General features: G+C 43.3%; 1 protein-coding gene across 7 annotated transcripts in view; it reads left to right on the top strand.

The window, feature by feature from the left end:
• LOC144720208 (adhesion G protein-coupled receptor B3-like) overlaps window positions 1-15,708 on the top strand; it is a 104,370-nt gene that overhangs the window by 19,992 nt on the left and 68,670 nt on the right. For 6 of the 7 annotated variants that reach the window (XM_078596719.1, XM_078596716.1, XM_078596717.1 and 3 more), the window contains exons 6-9: window positions 503-700; window positions 7,688-7,756; window positions 9,300-9,408; window positions 15,022-15,168. In XM_078596719.1, coding sequence (XP_078452845.1) covers window positions 503-700; window positions 7,688-7,756; window positions 9,300-9,408; window positions 15,022-15,168 — 523 coding nt within the window. The remainder of the gene's footprint in view (window positions 1-502; window positions 701-7,687; window positions 7,757-9,299; window positions 9,409-15,021; window positions 15,169-15,708) is intronic. The other variant, XM_078596722.1, reaches the window with a different exon arrangement.

The following is a 15,708-nucleotide window of genomic DNA, read 5'->3' as shown; positions in this document are numbered from 1 at the left end:
TCAACAATACACCCAATCTAGCCAGCTCACAAATGTAACGTGCACCACGTGAGTGTTAGATTGTAACCATACATTAAGAATACAGTGAGGTGCTCACGAGTAATGTTTCAGACCATGTGAGCGTGAGACCCAAACTATCTCAAGACGACTGCCCTCTCTTGGGGCTTACGGGTTGTAGTGCGTGTGTTTCCTGAAGAAGCCCCCAGCACAGGGAAACAAAACGTCGGACGTCGTGGCAAACAACATACGGTACACACAGGAGAGCTGCACAGCCCAGCCAGGAAAACCTACGGCAGTGTCTGGAGTCAAATTAGATTGAAAACTCATTTTTTTTAAGCTGCTTTTTGTTTTCATTTGGTTGTCCTTTCCTTACACGGTGCGAAAGAAGTTCAGCATACATACACATTTGTGTCATGAACATCGAAAGAGAAGCATTGTTAAGGAGCGCTGTGTCGTGTTTTTTGAGCGGCTACGCCTCCGCCGTTTGTCGCCCGCCTCGCAGCTGAGATACCACCGCAGCAAGCGTCTGTGGGCGCCCTCGCTCGCGGACGGCCTGTCCCAGACGAGCCGCGAGCTGGCCGAGGCGTCGCAGGGGCAAGTCCTGTACGGCGGAGACGTCCTCGCCTCGCTCGACATCCTGCGCAATGTCAGCGACACCTTCCGGCGAGCGCCCTTTCAGCCGTCCAGCGACGACATCCAGGTCGCCGCCTCCACCTCGCACATCTTGCGTTCGCACGGTGGAATCCGGTTGCGAGCACGACTGATATGAGCGCAGCGCTCGCTGTCTCTCTTGTGTCGAGCAACGCGTCCCTCAATTCACGCTGTTCGCAGGAGGCCCAATGGGTACCTTTTGACACCAGGACACTTTGAGAAGTAAAATCAAGTTTATAAGCACACCGATTGGTACGGTTGGGTACGTATGGTGCGAAAGAGGGTCAACATACCTACAAGCCTGTTTCTCTGGATACTTTGTTAGAGTTCAGTGATATATAACATCGTCTAAAGTTGACGTCTGAATTCAGTACCTCACACAGCCACGTGCTGGAAGGAGCCGGATAGTTCAGGGGCCATTGATATGCGAGAGCAGTGCGAGACAGCACCACTGAGATTCGGAGGTTGAATCTACATTACACACACGCACACAAGAAACACATTACATTTGGTTTCTCACATTTATTTGACATTCCAGTTTTGAGAATTACGTTTTTTTTTTTACACCATGTGACCAACACCTGATGCTAGGAATGTTAAAAAGTGACACCACCTACTCTGGATAAGAGGCAACTGTGTGACATTATAAGCAGTTCTGTAACTCCCTAGGGCTATTATTTGACAAATTCTCGCAGTGAGACATTGTGTAATTGTGCCATTTGCTTGCTTGTGTGCATTGCAAATGGAAAACGATTTGTCTAATAAGACGACAACGCGACCCACACTTGAAATATGAAAAGAAAGATACAAATGTTTTTCTCTTATTAACCGCCTAAGATTAATGTATCTTCTATTGCAAGAGTTATCTAGAATAAAGAGTTAGTTACGTATTATCTTTAAACCCACACCCTGCTCACGTAGTATGTCCTCTGACCCCCTTTCACACACCCCAAATATCATCAACGCTGCTTTAATGGTAAACGAAATCCCTTTTACTACCTGAAAATCGCAACAACTTACGAACAAGGTGCAGCACCCCATCCCGAAACGCTGCCGTAAGATTCATCAGCCGGGCGGGTGGTGGTGGTGGTGGCTGTGCGTTCAGCTGCCTGTAATCCAGCACTGTGGAGGCAGCAGCGAGGGTTGGTGGATCACCACATAATTGACAAAATGTGGCGAGACAAACTTTCCGTGGACATCGAGGAGGTGTGATACCCTGGCTCGCCTACAAAAGTGTGGACTTGATATGCTCTGTCCCTTCTGTACGGGATAGAGTGTTGTCCCCTTGCATGTGGGACTTTTCTCCGGGTGCTCAAGTTTTCTTCCACATGTATAGTAAACACTGTTTAACATGTAGGCTTTCGCGACCAATATCATTCATTATTTGATTTGAAGCTTTCGTGACTGCAGGAATTACTCTTTGGTTCTTTCGGTAAAGTCACGTAGAAAGAAAATAAATTAAATAATAGAATATGACCTTTTGATTGCAACACAAGCAACCGTCATCAGGTAGAACAACATTTGAGAGAGAGACAAAACACCAGACCCACCTCTCTCTCTGCCCCCCCCCTCTCTCTGTTTGGGGCCTCGACACAGAGGCATTGGGTCTCTGTGTGTCTATGGTGTGTGTCTCTCTCTGTCTATGGTGTGTGTCTCTCTCTCTCTGTGTGTCTATGTGTTGTCGCTCTCTGCTTGTGTGTCTGTCTGTGTGTCTCCGTGTCTGTGTTTTGTCTCTCTCTAAAATTTAGTTGTACCTGATGACGGTGGCTTGTGTCGCAATCGAAACATCGTATTCTATTATTTAATTTATTTTCTTTCTACCGAAAGAACCAAAGAGTATCATCCATAATACAGGTTTATTTGGGTTAGATCGTGTAAATATAAATGCGTCGTTAAACCCACCACCACCCGACACAGCCAATTAATAAGGTATGTCACATAAACAGAACCGGCCAATTCATTGCTAGTACAGCACACTGGTGTATTGGAGAGCAAATCCAGTACTCGGATTGTAAATGTTGTGGATTTGCTTTCCAACATGTGCTGTACTAGTAACGAATTGGCATGTTCCGTTTACGTGACAAACCTTATTAATTGGCTGTGTCGGGTGGTGATGGGTTTAACAACGCATTTATATTTACACGATCTAACCCAAAAAAACTGTTATGGATAATAAACACTCACTGATTGGCTGAAAACATCTTAATATGTAAAGAACTGCAGAGCAATTGTTGGCGATGCCTGGCAGCCTTCCAGCTTGTCTGTGGTTCCTCAGCAATTGTGACATGCAATTTGGGCGAACGATACTGTGTAAAAAAGAATCATTGGATTTTTTTTTAATCTTTAAAAAGTTCCCCATCAGAATGGCGTGTACAGCCTCAGCACCTTTAACTGCCAAACGTTCCAATGCTTCAGCCAACAGTCTTAACAAATGAGCCCACGTCATCCACTTATACGTTAGCGTGATATAGCTTAGTTTAGCGATACATCACTGTGGCGCTATTCATTAAATGGATTTCACAAAACACTCCCGACAATCCACTTCCACAACAATACTTGGGCACATCAACATACACAAAGCTAAGTACGGAAATTCAACGCAAATTATAATTAGAAGAAAACAGATCTGGCTGGTCAATGGGCCACAAAGGTCTATAAGCCCCTGAGAGTCACCCATGTGTGTGTGTCAACACCTCCGATTAGCCATGGGGGTCTGGAGCAGCTTGCCAACTGAAGTCTGGTCAGCCTTGACAATCGGTGCTTTTAAGACTGGATGAAAATATAGCATTCCTTCTCTATTCCGTTTAGTTTAATTTTGTTTCATTTTCTCAGTGCGATCTACACGTCTGTCTCAGATTTTTGCTGAATATGGCTCATGATTAAGGTTGTATTGATCGGTTGGTGGTCTACCCACTGCTAGATTAAATGCCTCCCCATGCCGTTGCCATCCCTCGTTCTCCCACGATGCCGTAATTTATCTCACTCCTGCACATGAGCTGATGTCATCGCTGCTTCTCCTCTGCGGACGTCCTCTCGGCATGTTCCATACATTGCCATTTCATCAACTGCCTCATCCGGCCGTGATCGTTCCTTCTATTTCATGTGTCCCTCCCAAGCCCACTTGCTTTCATAAACAGTCAATGCGATGTCTCTGATGTGCTTTTGTTGTCTGATTCACATGTTGCTTCTTCTGCCTCTCGGCATAACTCCAATCATGCATCTCTCCATGTTTCTTTGCGTACTTTTCAGCATTGGTTCAGTTTTATGTGGCAGTGTTCACCTTTCTGATCAATGTCATAAGTCATAACTTTACACACGTGTCAGGTGGTGGCAGGTTTAACGACACATTTATATTTACGTGGTATACGCCGAACAACCTCCATTGTGGATAATATTGGTCACGAAAGCCTAGGTGTTAAACTGACACGTATTGTTGTCCTTCCCCTGCACCTCCGATTATCAGTTGACTACGTATGGTGTGAAAGAAGTGCAACATACATAGATACATACGTTTCTTTTCATTATCAAGATCAGCTCTTTAAAAACGCTGTAGCTGGCTCCCTATGTTTCATTATTTTGATCTCGGTACGCTGTAAATAACTGCCCTAGGTATGATTGTATGTGTAGGCTTTCATGACCAATATTATGATTCGTTTAGTTATTTCAGGGTTAGTTCGTGTAGGTATTTTTTTTTTTAAACATAACGCAGCCCTACTTACAAGAGCCACTTAAATCTCGTTGCTACGTGGGAAAATATGGTCAATTAATTTGGTTTATTGGAAAACTGGAATGTTGAAAAGTAAGCAAATTTTGACAATATTTTGTTACGACTTTTTCGCTGGAGATTAAAACCAGCATCATCAGGTGGTAACAAGAGCTCAGCTCTCGCGTAGGCGAAGGCAGTACAGCAAGTAGACTAATCGCCATCTGTATCCATCTGTATGGGGATAGTGTTGCCCTCTCGCCCGTGTGGGTTTTCTCTGCGTGCTCTGGTATCCTCCCCACGTGAATAATAATCACACGTCATGCATTGGCTGAAAATATCTTAAAATATAAACCCAATGCAGCAGGACCCTCCTGAAAAAGAGTCCTACTACTCACTGTGATTCTCCTGGATAAATAAGTAACCATTATATTATTATACTCTCTTTGCAGTTGTGTCCCTCTGACACAACATGTTTCTAATTGCTAAGTGAACTTGATATACATGATTTCTAAGTGATGTGTAAGTGAACCCTGAGGAACGATAGCAAAGGACTGGATGATGATAATAATGGCTGTAAAATTGGGCTCAAGATAAATGAGCAAAGAAAAATCTTGCACAATTAAGTGGATACAGATATGTCTCAGTTGTAGTTAAAGGGATTTTAAAAAGACACCCACAGTGCGACAGGTGTCACGAGCAACTCCCCACTCACAACGCAACTCAGAGGTGTTACGGTCTGAGCTTTGTGAGATTACTTTTTTTTATTCCAGAACAAACGTATTTATATGTATATGTTTTAACTGGTATAAAGGTTAACAAAAAACGACAAGCTGCGGTTGCTGTGCTGGGAGACGCTTTGCAATCGGTGTCACGCCCTTTCTGAAACCACCCAACTTGTCGTTTTGTCCGGTTTAACATTTAAAATAAATTGTGTCCCCTGTTTATGTGCACGTAGTGATGTTGTTCCGCATCCCGATAGATTCCAGTGTTTATTTTCTCTATGGCAAAAAAGGTGATTTTATAACGATCATTATTACTATGAATTAAAAGTATTATTACTGTGTTGGCTCACAACTACAGTGATACTCCGAATGACTTCTCCCCCTTTTACGTCGTTTCGCAAAAAGTCGTCACTATATTATTCAAACCGCTGCCCGATTAGCGTCGCCCCAACCCCACACTCGCATCGCTCACAGCGTCGTCCGTCCTTTCTTGCTATCCGTCGCCTCTCAGCCTTCGCCTCCACCACCTGCCATGAACATTGCTTGGATTGACGTCGTTTCGATATTCGTCCTGGCACCTTTGAGTAACGCATTCCCCACATAATAAACTGGGTTGTTACTGTCGCTCTAACTCGGTTAATTATATCATCACGGTGGCCGTGTGGCTCAAAGGTCAGAGTGCTGAGTTGGCACCATTGTATGTATGTATGCATTTCTTTCGGACCGTATGTAACCAACGGTGCTAATTGTGTGGACCGTTGAGGCACTGGGTTCGAATCCAGTGCTTGTTTGGTTCTAAAGCTGTTGACTTATCTGCTGTTTGTAATTTGGTGAACGCCTTGGGCACCCACGGGGTCCACTCGTGCCCTCTCTCTCATTCGTAGCATTGACTTTACAAACAAAATATATTTCGCAATCCGTCTGAAAATGTACTCGACCTTCTTACAATCACGGAGATGTTTGTAAGTGGTTTGGCTTAAACTTGAATTTCAATTCATACATTCCACATATTTAGTTAATACTTACTCACCTATCACACGTTAATTAAATGTATTAGGTGATAATCACGTTTCATTGTAATTTTAATTCAGTTCATTCACAATTGACGAACAGTTTGCAGCATGCCAGTCACCCTCCGCCTTCAAGCACTATCACCCCGCTACCCCCCCCCCCGCTACACCCCCCCCGCTACACCCCCCATCCCTGTCTCACAATCACCCCCTCTGCAATCCCCCCTTCTGCAATCCCCCCTCCCACTATCCCCACGCTATCTCCCCCCACCCCCCCAGCTATCCCTCCTCTTTGACCCCCCCATCCCCTCCCCGCAATCCCCCCCACTACCCCCCCCATCCCCTCCCCGCAATCCCCCTCCACACCCCCCCCCCCCCGCTATCTCCTCCCCATAACAGCAAGGCCCCCCCCACCCACCCCGATGAGCCTGGCTTGGAGAGGTTTTACTCCGATCCGTCCTGCGTGACTCCTAAATGGGGACGGACAATGAAGCGCCAGGCGGGGATCGATCGTTCGGAGAAGGAGAACACTCACAAGCACGGGGAGAGAGGCGAGGGGCAAGATGGAGGCCCAGGGGAGCGGAGCGAAGCATCATCGATAGGGCATTGATCGGTGCAAAAGCGCCGTCGACAATAGCTGGGGTAGAGAAAACTCGGATTAGAATTTGGATATTGAAGATTGGGATATTTTTCAAAGGGTGGAAACTTTGAAAGGATATATCCAGTGTTGGACGGTATCACAAACCGCACACCCAATTGCCTGAATTACATACGTACATATGTGGGACGTGTAATGCATAATAGAACATTTTCAAGTTATTTGGTAGCAATTTTGGATTTAAGTGGCTTTTTCTGGTGGGGGGGGGGATCAGCAGTATTGGTGGCCGTCATTTGACAACTTTGTTGTAAACCTAATACCTCCATTACGCCGCGTGTGGCGCCTTCGTATATCTTCGATTGCAATTTGCCAGTGCATAGATCCCCACACTGGGCACAGACTTGTGGATTGTTTCATCCACCAGCCATCCCTGGTCAGTGGGCATTCTTTTGGTTCACTATTTAAATGTGCACTTGGCATGCCGAGGCGGTGGCTTCGCCGTACCCGGCAAGCTGCGAGGTGTCGCCGTCTCTCCTCTTCCATCCTCGTGTTTCACTGAATTTGATACGGGAAGGTGTACATCGATTCGCTGCGGACCCGAGCACGATAACAATTTACACCAATTTCACAATTTGTAGCTGTCAATTAAACAGCGCTCACAAAATCGCCACAACTCACGATTGCTTGCCTTTTTTAACAAAAAAAATTGGTTAAAAAAAACCTCGTCGCTATCTCGACAGAGAAACAACATCCGACCTAAAGTGGGATCAATTGAAAAACCACGGCACGCAAAGGGCAGCTTTCGGCCGGCTCTCCATTACCGCCGCCCCCTTCCATAAAACCTGCACGGGGGCCGTAACTGAAAGTCCAAGATTGATGGTTCGATCCTTCAACTGTCACTTACAAGACTGGCTGGATGAAATGCTGGGTATTTTCAATATAACTTAATGTTTTCTTTTGATGCAGCTGACAACGCGTGTGTATTTGTTGCCTTGTGCAGAATGTGCTTCAGTCGTACAGTAACTTGGTCGCGGATGTCCACAGGGAGCACTGGGAGGACACGTCAGAGGTGAGCATTATCATTTATCAGGCAATGTGCACCTCATTGTATTCAGTCTCATAACAAATACGACCGTGCGTGTGTAGGTTGTTTGGCTTTATCTTTAAATATTTGCTTCAGTTGAAATGAGAGAAAATAAGTGTGCATCCTAAAATACCCTTTGCTTGTGTTGATGGCTGTCCTAGAATGCCGTGAGGCTGATGGGATGTGTACAAACTTATTTAATTTATTTACGTGAAAAGACTAATATGAGGAAGAATATTGTTCGCTAGCTTATTTGTTATTGTCTGTTTATTTAATTTGTGACATTTTAAAGTGAGCGTGAGCATTGCTGTCCTGAGCAATAGTGGTAAAAACCTGTGTTCGAAAGAGACTCGCTTTTGCCACAATTACATTTTGCACATTGGGTCACGAGAGAAAATAAAACAACAAACGAATGAGGATTTGTGTTCGGCAAAACAACATCTTCATCTTAATGCTACCACAAACAACTCACCAGTAATTAAAGTATGATTCCCCGAAGTAGTATGAGCCACTGATGAATAGTTTCGTGGTTGTTCAGTTAGTATCACATTTTCAATGTTAATTATTATTCAGAGTTAGAAAATATCATATCTATGAGACTAACACGAGCTTGTTCAAGATCCCGCTTATCCTTGATATGGCATCGCTTCAAGATCCCGCTTATCCTTGATATGGCATCGCTGTCTGTGCTGGTTAAAATATTTGTTAATATAATTTTTCAATGCACTTGATATTATTCCATGCCTCAGTTTAGTTTTTATTTTATTTGGGTAATGAACCCAAGGTCTTGAAAGTTGATGTGACTTTTTAGTACCTTTGTAGAAACTTCTAGAGGTCCTCATGATCCACCAAGGCACCGTTTGGAGCTTTGTGATTCTCATAATTCCTGAGCCGGAATCATGATTCCAATCTTAGAATGGAACCTGATTCCTTCCAAACGGGATCAGCGTTTTTGGAATTGGGGTCGGCCAGATTACACGTAACCCAGCACAGCGTTCAGGAATGGCCTTGGGAGGTTCTGGCTAGTCTATCGGAATTGCCACCGACATGTAAGGTCTGTGCCTATGTAATACATTTCGTGCCAGAATCAGGGTGGAAATGAGCCAATTTCATGCATTACTATGCATTAGCGATGCATTGCAACGCATTCAATGGGGAATCTGGCCATCTGGAGGAGGCAGAATCAACAAACTGGCTGGTTGCTTAGCTGTGCCAAGCAAAGCTGAAGCTTATCTAAAGTTAGTTTTGCAATAGAATCGCAATAGAATCACAGTAGAATCCCATTATTTTGCTCAAATCTTCCATTGCAGAATCCAATTGATATGAATGTAGGTTTAAAATGGGAAATAATCGATAAAAGAATCACAATTTCTGCATCAATTGTCTGTCTCTTGTGGAATTGTAGGAATCACATGGCCTGCAGACAAATTCCCATTTCTATTCACTGTCTCAAAATATATTTATCGCAGTAAGCTATTATTGTCTTGATGTGTTATTAATTTGGTAATGTTTGCGTTTATTCTTCCAGATTTATTCTGCAATTTCTAACTTCATGGACATGCTGGAAGGTTTCTTGCACATAATAGGAGAGGGGATGAAATATTATTACGACTCATACTTTGTAAAGGAGAATTTGGGTAAGTGCTGTTTACAAATGACACGATTGCTAAACTCTTTAAGTGGAAATAAACCTTGAGGCACTCTTTCTGGCATCACAGTCGATACGCTTACAACATCTTGCACTCTCGTCCTGGCAGGAAATGTAAGATTACATTCAAAATAATTAGATGGCAAAATGTGATTTCGGGAAAGAGAAAAACAACGCGATTACATTATTTAATTGAAATATTTTCATATCACGTTTTAAGAAAAGATCAGTATCAGGTTCAGCAATATGGCACATTTTGAAGACAATAACCTGAAAGCCGAAAATAATGTGGAGAGAGATACACATGCTGGGAATTCACGCTGAGAGATAGAAAGAAGAACACATTGATCAGAGATCTGGTTGGTGGCTCAGGGCTGAGAGCACGGAGCTGGTGCCGGGGAGATCCGAGATTCTAATCGGGGAAGAAACCTGTGATTAAACTGCCTTCTCAAACGTCGTGAATTAATGGTCTTAAGCCCAGACACCAATCATTGTCCGCAAAAAAAGGGAAAAACCAAAATATAAGCATTTGGGGTTTAATCTTGATTTGAAGCTTTCGCGACTGCAGTCACGTGACTTTACCGAAAGAACCAAAGAGTATTTGGGGTTTAATTTTATTCGTATAAATTCCAGCTCTGAGACATGTACATTGCGGTTGTTCTATGATGTCATCTTCCTGGGCCGTTTTCTGCCAGAGGGGTGATCCACTGCTAGCTGCAGTGTTTCTGAAGAGACATTTCTTCATCGTCTGAAGCCGACAGCCTAATTCGAATAAAACTGCGAGAGGGGGGAGAAAGAAAAACAAAGATTAAAGTTAGCTTGGCCAGGACATGTAGCCAGAAGGGATGATTGCCAACGCACAAGATTGGTGACAGAATAGCAGGGGAACGTGCCTGTGAGGTTTTCCATCACAGGAGCGCAAATTATGTTTGACGTAGGAAGGACTTCATCTAGCAGTGGAGAGATAATGGTTGATGGGCATGGTGATGAACCTGTGAAAAAAAGACACGCTATTAAATGAATGATCATTAAGTTGGGCACGACTGACCGCCACAAGTGTGGAGATGTCTTCAAATCAACACGGCTTCTTTCAATAATTTTAACTGCCAGTGCAGAAGTTTCTATTCACTGTGCATTGAGGATGTGCGGCGAGCACAAACTCGGTGCCTCATAAAATTATGGTTATGCTCAGTAGATTGAAATAGGTTTTGCTTCAGGAATCTGGGTTGTATATCATAACGTAGGTATTTCATTAGAATTCTAAACAAGTTACGCTGCTTAATTTTTTTTATCTCAAATAGCACACCGCTCGCCTGCCACGTGAATGTTTATGCGACGCACGGCCGTTGGAAAACATTTGTTGCTTGTATTTTTTTAATGAAATATGTGGTTTCCAATGTTTTTGCTTATCTTGCGTACTACCTCAGAGGCACATCTCTGCACATTAGGTGTAGTTATTACCGGAGGATTAGCGCGAACAATCACACGTATTTCATTTTGCAGCTGAGAACAAGTAATTAGTTTATGTGGACACTGTACTGGTATATACCCAACCTACATCCCCCAGGCGTTTACAGATTAATGTCCCAATTGGTTTTACGCCAATGATGCTGCCAAGCAGTTGGAGTGTGCCTCCCAGGCCAGCGAGGATGTGCTGTAGCGCACGCCGGATGAGTCTCCTTTATGTCCAGCAAGCTGTACACATTCCTATTACGTTTGCAGGCGCCAAGTGCGGCAGGATAAGACGTCGGCAAGCATTCCAAGAAAAAGAAAGCTGCAAAAAATATATTGATGCAAATTTGACTGAGAAAATGTGTTTCGCATCGATAATATTTTGGGAGTAAATTTAAATTTACAGGAATGTTTTTTTCCTCCAGAATTTCAGTATTTTTTTGGGTTAGATCACGTGAATATATAAACGTGTCGTTAAACCCGCCACTACCCGACACAGGCAATTAGTAAGGTTTGTCACCTAAACATAATGTGCCAATTCGTTACGAGTACAGCACAACCGGTGTAAATCCACAACATTTACAATCTGAGTACGACGTTTCGCCAGTAATTACAACTAGCTTCATCAGGCGGCAGCCAGTTGAGTTCTCAACTTTTGCCATCCAGTTTGTCTAGGGAGTGTTTTTTTCTCCACTTCTTATGTCAATGTCTCCACTAGAAGGAGGGTATTTGTCCATATCATGCATGCTGACTTATTGCGTTAAAAGAAGTGGCAGTACTCACACTTTACCCCATCACATTCGACCTGCTGATCAATGAACTGTGGTCTATTCAACTAATACCTCTCTATGGTCAAAGACTTGCAAATCCCACGGACTGCAAGTCTAATGCGCTCACCATTACAACACGTGTCATTGTGCAATCGGTGATAAACAATGCACTCAGTCTCTTAATTCGATAACATTTAAATTGTTTGTCAGGCTATTGGCGTGCGCCTTTGCAACTGTACCTTTTGCAATATGCCATAGAGAGAGATGCTTCGGATGATTAAGTTTCAGGGCTCGTCTGAACGTGTTGAGTGTTTGTCAACCTTTGCACATGGTGCAGATAATTCAGAGCCGTCGAAACGATCATCACGTTGCCGGTTTTATTGATTATTTCCACCTATTTTTTAACCGGGATAAACAACAATTTAATTCCATAAGCAGTTTCGTTTATGCAAAATGGAACTTGTAATTTCTATATATTAACATTGAATCAAATTTGATTTATTAAAACCATCGTGTAAAATAATAAAAGTTAATTCATGCAGTAATTGTGTATTACAAGCTTTTTAAAAGCTCCATGGGTGCACGTTTGAATGCCTTTATATTTTAATAAAGAGATAATATCAATGTTGATTTGAGATCATTTCAATCAATGATCATATTGTTATGCCTGTCAGATCCCCATTTTAACTAATTACAGTTCTACAAATATAATCAGTGCAATTTCAATATTTTCACGTTTTGTTGTTCTTTGCAATACTGTAAGTGCCAGTGCATCGCCACTTTTTAAAGCCAGCTAGCCGACCCAAAACATTCTTCAGTACCCTATAGGTAACATCATCAAATGGGAACAGCATAAAAACGTGGGGATAAAAAAAAATAACATCATAATATAAAGAGAGTTAGCATTTTGGTGCGTGAGAATGTGTTCATTCTTTATATTTTTGGTCATGTCCCTCACAAAGCAGTGTAGAGAACTATCTGCTTGGATCGAGAACTATCCATGGAAGCAGATATCACAGAGCTACCACTGAGACCCCTTCAAGTGACCTCTGCTTTACACAGTAGGGGGAAGATCCTGCTCCCACCTATTTCTGCCACTGCAGCACTATTAATCAGAATGCAGTCAAAACCGACAATATTTAATTCTCAAAGCTGGAATTCAGTCAAGTTAAGTGCATGACCAATTTGAATGCGAATAGTTTTTGAAATAGCATTTATAAAAAAAGTACCCCTCTCAGATGAGTATTTTCTGATTACATGATGAGCCCCACTGCCCCACTCTTGTTTACCACATCACAATCTCCCCATCCCCAATCTCACACCCAACAGCCAACGATCCCCAATAGACCCTTGCAATAAGAGATTGGTGACTGGATGGTAGGTATGCGATGAATCACCACACGCGATTTTATGAGGTGTCATGATTCAGCATTGCGATTCTGTTCATCAGTGTTCTTTTCCGCCTCATGTTTGCAGTCTCGTTCGTATTGTGTCTCTGGTTTGTTCTCTCTCATGCTTAACACTTGTATTTTCTTTATTCACCTACTACGTTTTTTATAAATATTTTAAGAAAACTGTTGCACGCTCGAAATGAAGGGCGTGGGCAGGTGCTCCAAATCGAGGGCAAACACATTTATTGTGGTCAATCTGTAAAATGCACCAGCACGTGTGTCACACACAGCAATCCTCAACCGAGTCGCCATTAACTACGTGACTGGTGTACAAGTCTGGTTAATCAATAACCCTGCCAGCCCCCCACAGGCCCAACTCAGTTATCGCATGCTGGTGTACACACATGTATTGATGTACTGCACAGCACATAAGGACTTTCACAAAACCACACCTTACTCCCTTGCTTCACGGGGAAATAATTAAAAGAGTAGTCCATTCCTAATGTGCTGCAAAACTAAGAAAATTAACACCTTCACAACCATTGTATTTAAGAATAACTGGGCCACTGCAGGTTACCGAAGTCACATCCGACCATATTTGTCTTTTACATTGCATATTAAGAATGCGTAATGCAGCATCAGCCAAACCAAAGCAATTTACCAAAACTCCTAAGAGTGGCAGGAGACTCATCGCAAGCCATCTTGTATGGCTCCCCTGTTCCTTCTGCATGTGAAATGTAGACCCACCTAAAATAATAAACTGGTTTGAAATAGTCTGGCTTGCCTTTGCTCCATTGTAGATTTATCAACATTGGATTGTGGCAAGAGGTAGTGTACTCCGTAAAGTGGGTGAAGATTCTGATGATCCTGTCACATTCCCTGGCCCTCCACAAAACATGTTGTAGAGCCTGCCCTATTCCTTTCCTGGGCCTCCCCTGTGTCAGTTCAACTATGTATAAGTAGCTACAGCTGTAGTGTGAAGATTAACAGTGGACAGTCAAAGTTGGTGAGGCATGATGCTTGTCACAACCATTGTAGCCCTGCTGGTCCATTTAGTGGATTATTATTGAGAGTATTCTCAAAGAGCACTAGCTCTGTCCATCTGTCCATGGTAAAAAGAGAGGCATTAGTTAGTCTTTGTTGTTGTTGTATTATAAACTGTATGCTCATCATTAATAGATTATATAAGTTTCCTTTCCTTGGAATGTTACATGAACCAGTGTGTAGACGTGATTTACAGATCGCATTATGCTCTAAAATCGAAATTATAATCCATGATGGCTGATAATTGTAATATGTGTATTTGTGAATTTTATGTATGTTCAGTGAATGATATCCAAAATGTTTTTCTAAAGCAGTGGTTCTTAACCTGGGGTGCACGCACCCTCTGAGGGCATCTCGCACGCCCTGGGGGTGCGAGACATGGCTAGATTTTTTTAAAAGGTAAATCATCTAAATAAATTAAGCAGGGGCACGGAAGTACACCTACTTAGTGTCATCAAACCAATATTATTTATTAACGTAATTTTTTTAATGATTGAGAACCAAAGGCGTGCAAGGCTGCAGTAAAGCTTAAGAACCACTGGTCTAACACAACATCAAATGGCAGTAGAATAGTTCATTTCTTCCGGTGTGTGAGTAATGATACATGGATGTGGTGTAAGTCTCAACAGTTTTGACAGTGGTAGGACCAATAATCCATTTGGCTGAATTAGTAATCATTTAATATTCCCGCTAATGATGCACTTAAAAAATATATAATTTGAGTTACATTGGGGTCATCGTCTATTTTCCCAAACCTCTTGCAAACTTGCTCAAGTTAAAGAAGTGCACAACTCTTGTCTATTACAGCATCAATAATAGCGCTGCTTGTTGCCAATCGCTTGGTACTCTGTCCCTTTGGGCTTAAGGTTGCCCAGCAACTGTGCGCTTTTAAAACGACGCTTGCTGCGAGTAAGCTGGACTTGTGACGGTCGGTGCGATTTGCAGTGGTCGGAGTGAGCAAGCTGTCGGCCGCTGACGTGGCGGGAGACGTTGTGTTCCCGGTGAAGGGCCGGCGCGGCATGCCGGACTGGGTGCGTGCCTCCAACGACCGCGTGCTCATCTCGCGCAGCTCGTTCGCTCGCGCTTCTGCCGGTAAGTTTCACGAACGTCGCGCCACACTCGCATGCCGGGGCTTCGAAACACCGCAGTGGCGTGAAGTTGTCTTCCGGCGATTCCCCACACTAACAGCCCCCAGGTCCAGTTCGCACCGGCTCTTATGCCTCGCCCAATCCGGCCACGCCCCTATTCACGAATTTTCCTCACCGCACCTGGCTCTGTCAATCTCCGCCCTTATTACACTTTCCCGCCAATGGATCCCGTGCTCCCCCTCACGTGACCTTGTCAATGCTTGTCCCATCAATTATCATTAGCACGTCCATTAGTAACATGTTCCCGGGGAACCATACTGTCCCTCTATCGCTCCATACTGTCTTTACATATGTACCAAATGTCAGCTCTCTACCTTGTCAGTAAGTACCCTAGAGGTTTTTGAGACATACAGGTTATGGTGTTTATTTAAATAGTTTGGATTCTTCCAGTATAAATAAATATTCTGATTCAAATACGCAGTACGCATATGTTTTTGTTTTCTAACCCATCATTTTAAAAGCATCGTTAAACAACTCGCAATGA

Source organism: Lampetra planeri, chromosome 8, assembly GCF_965212315.1.
Source record: "Lampetra planeri chromosome 8, kcLamPlan1.2.h2, whole genome shotgun sequence".
Classification (NCBI taxonomy): domain Eukaryota; kingdom Metazoa; phylum Chordata; class Hyperoartia; order Petromyzontiformes; family Petromyzontidae; genus Lampetra; species Lampetra planeri.
The sequence above is the reverse complement of the archived record's forward strand: the minus strand, read 5'-3'. Positions and strand labels throughout refer to the sequence as shown.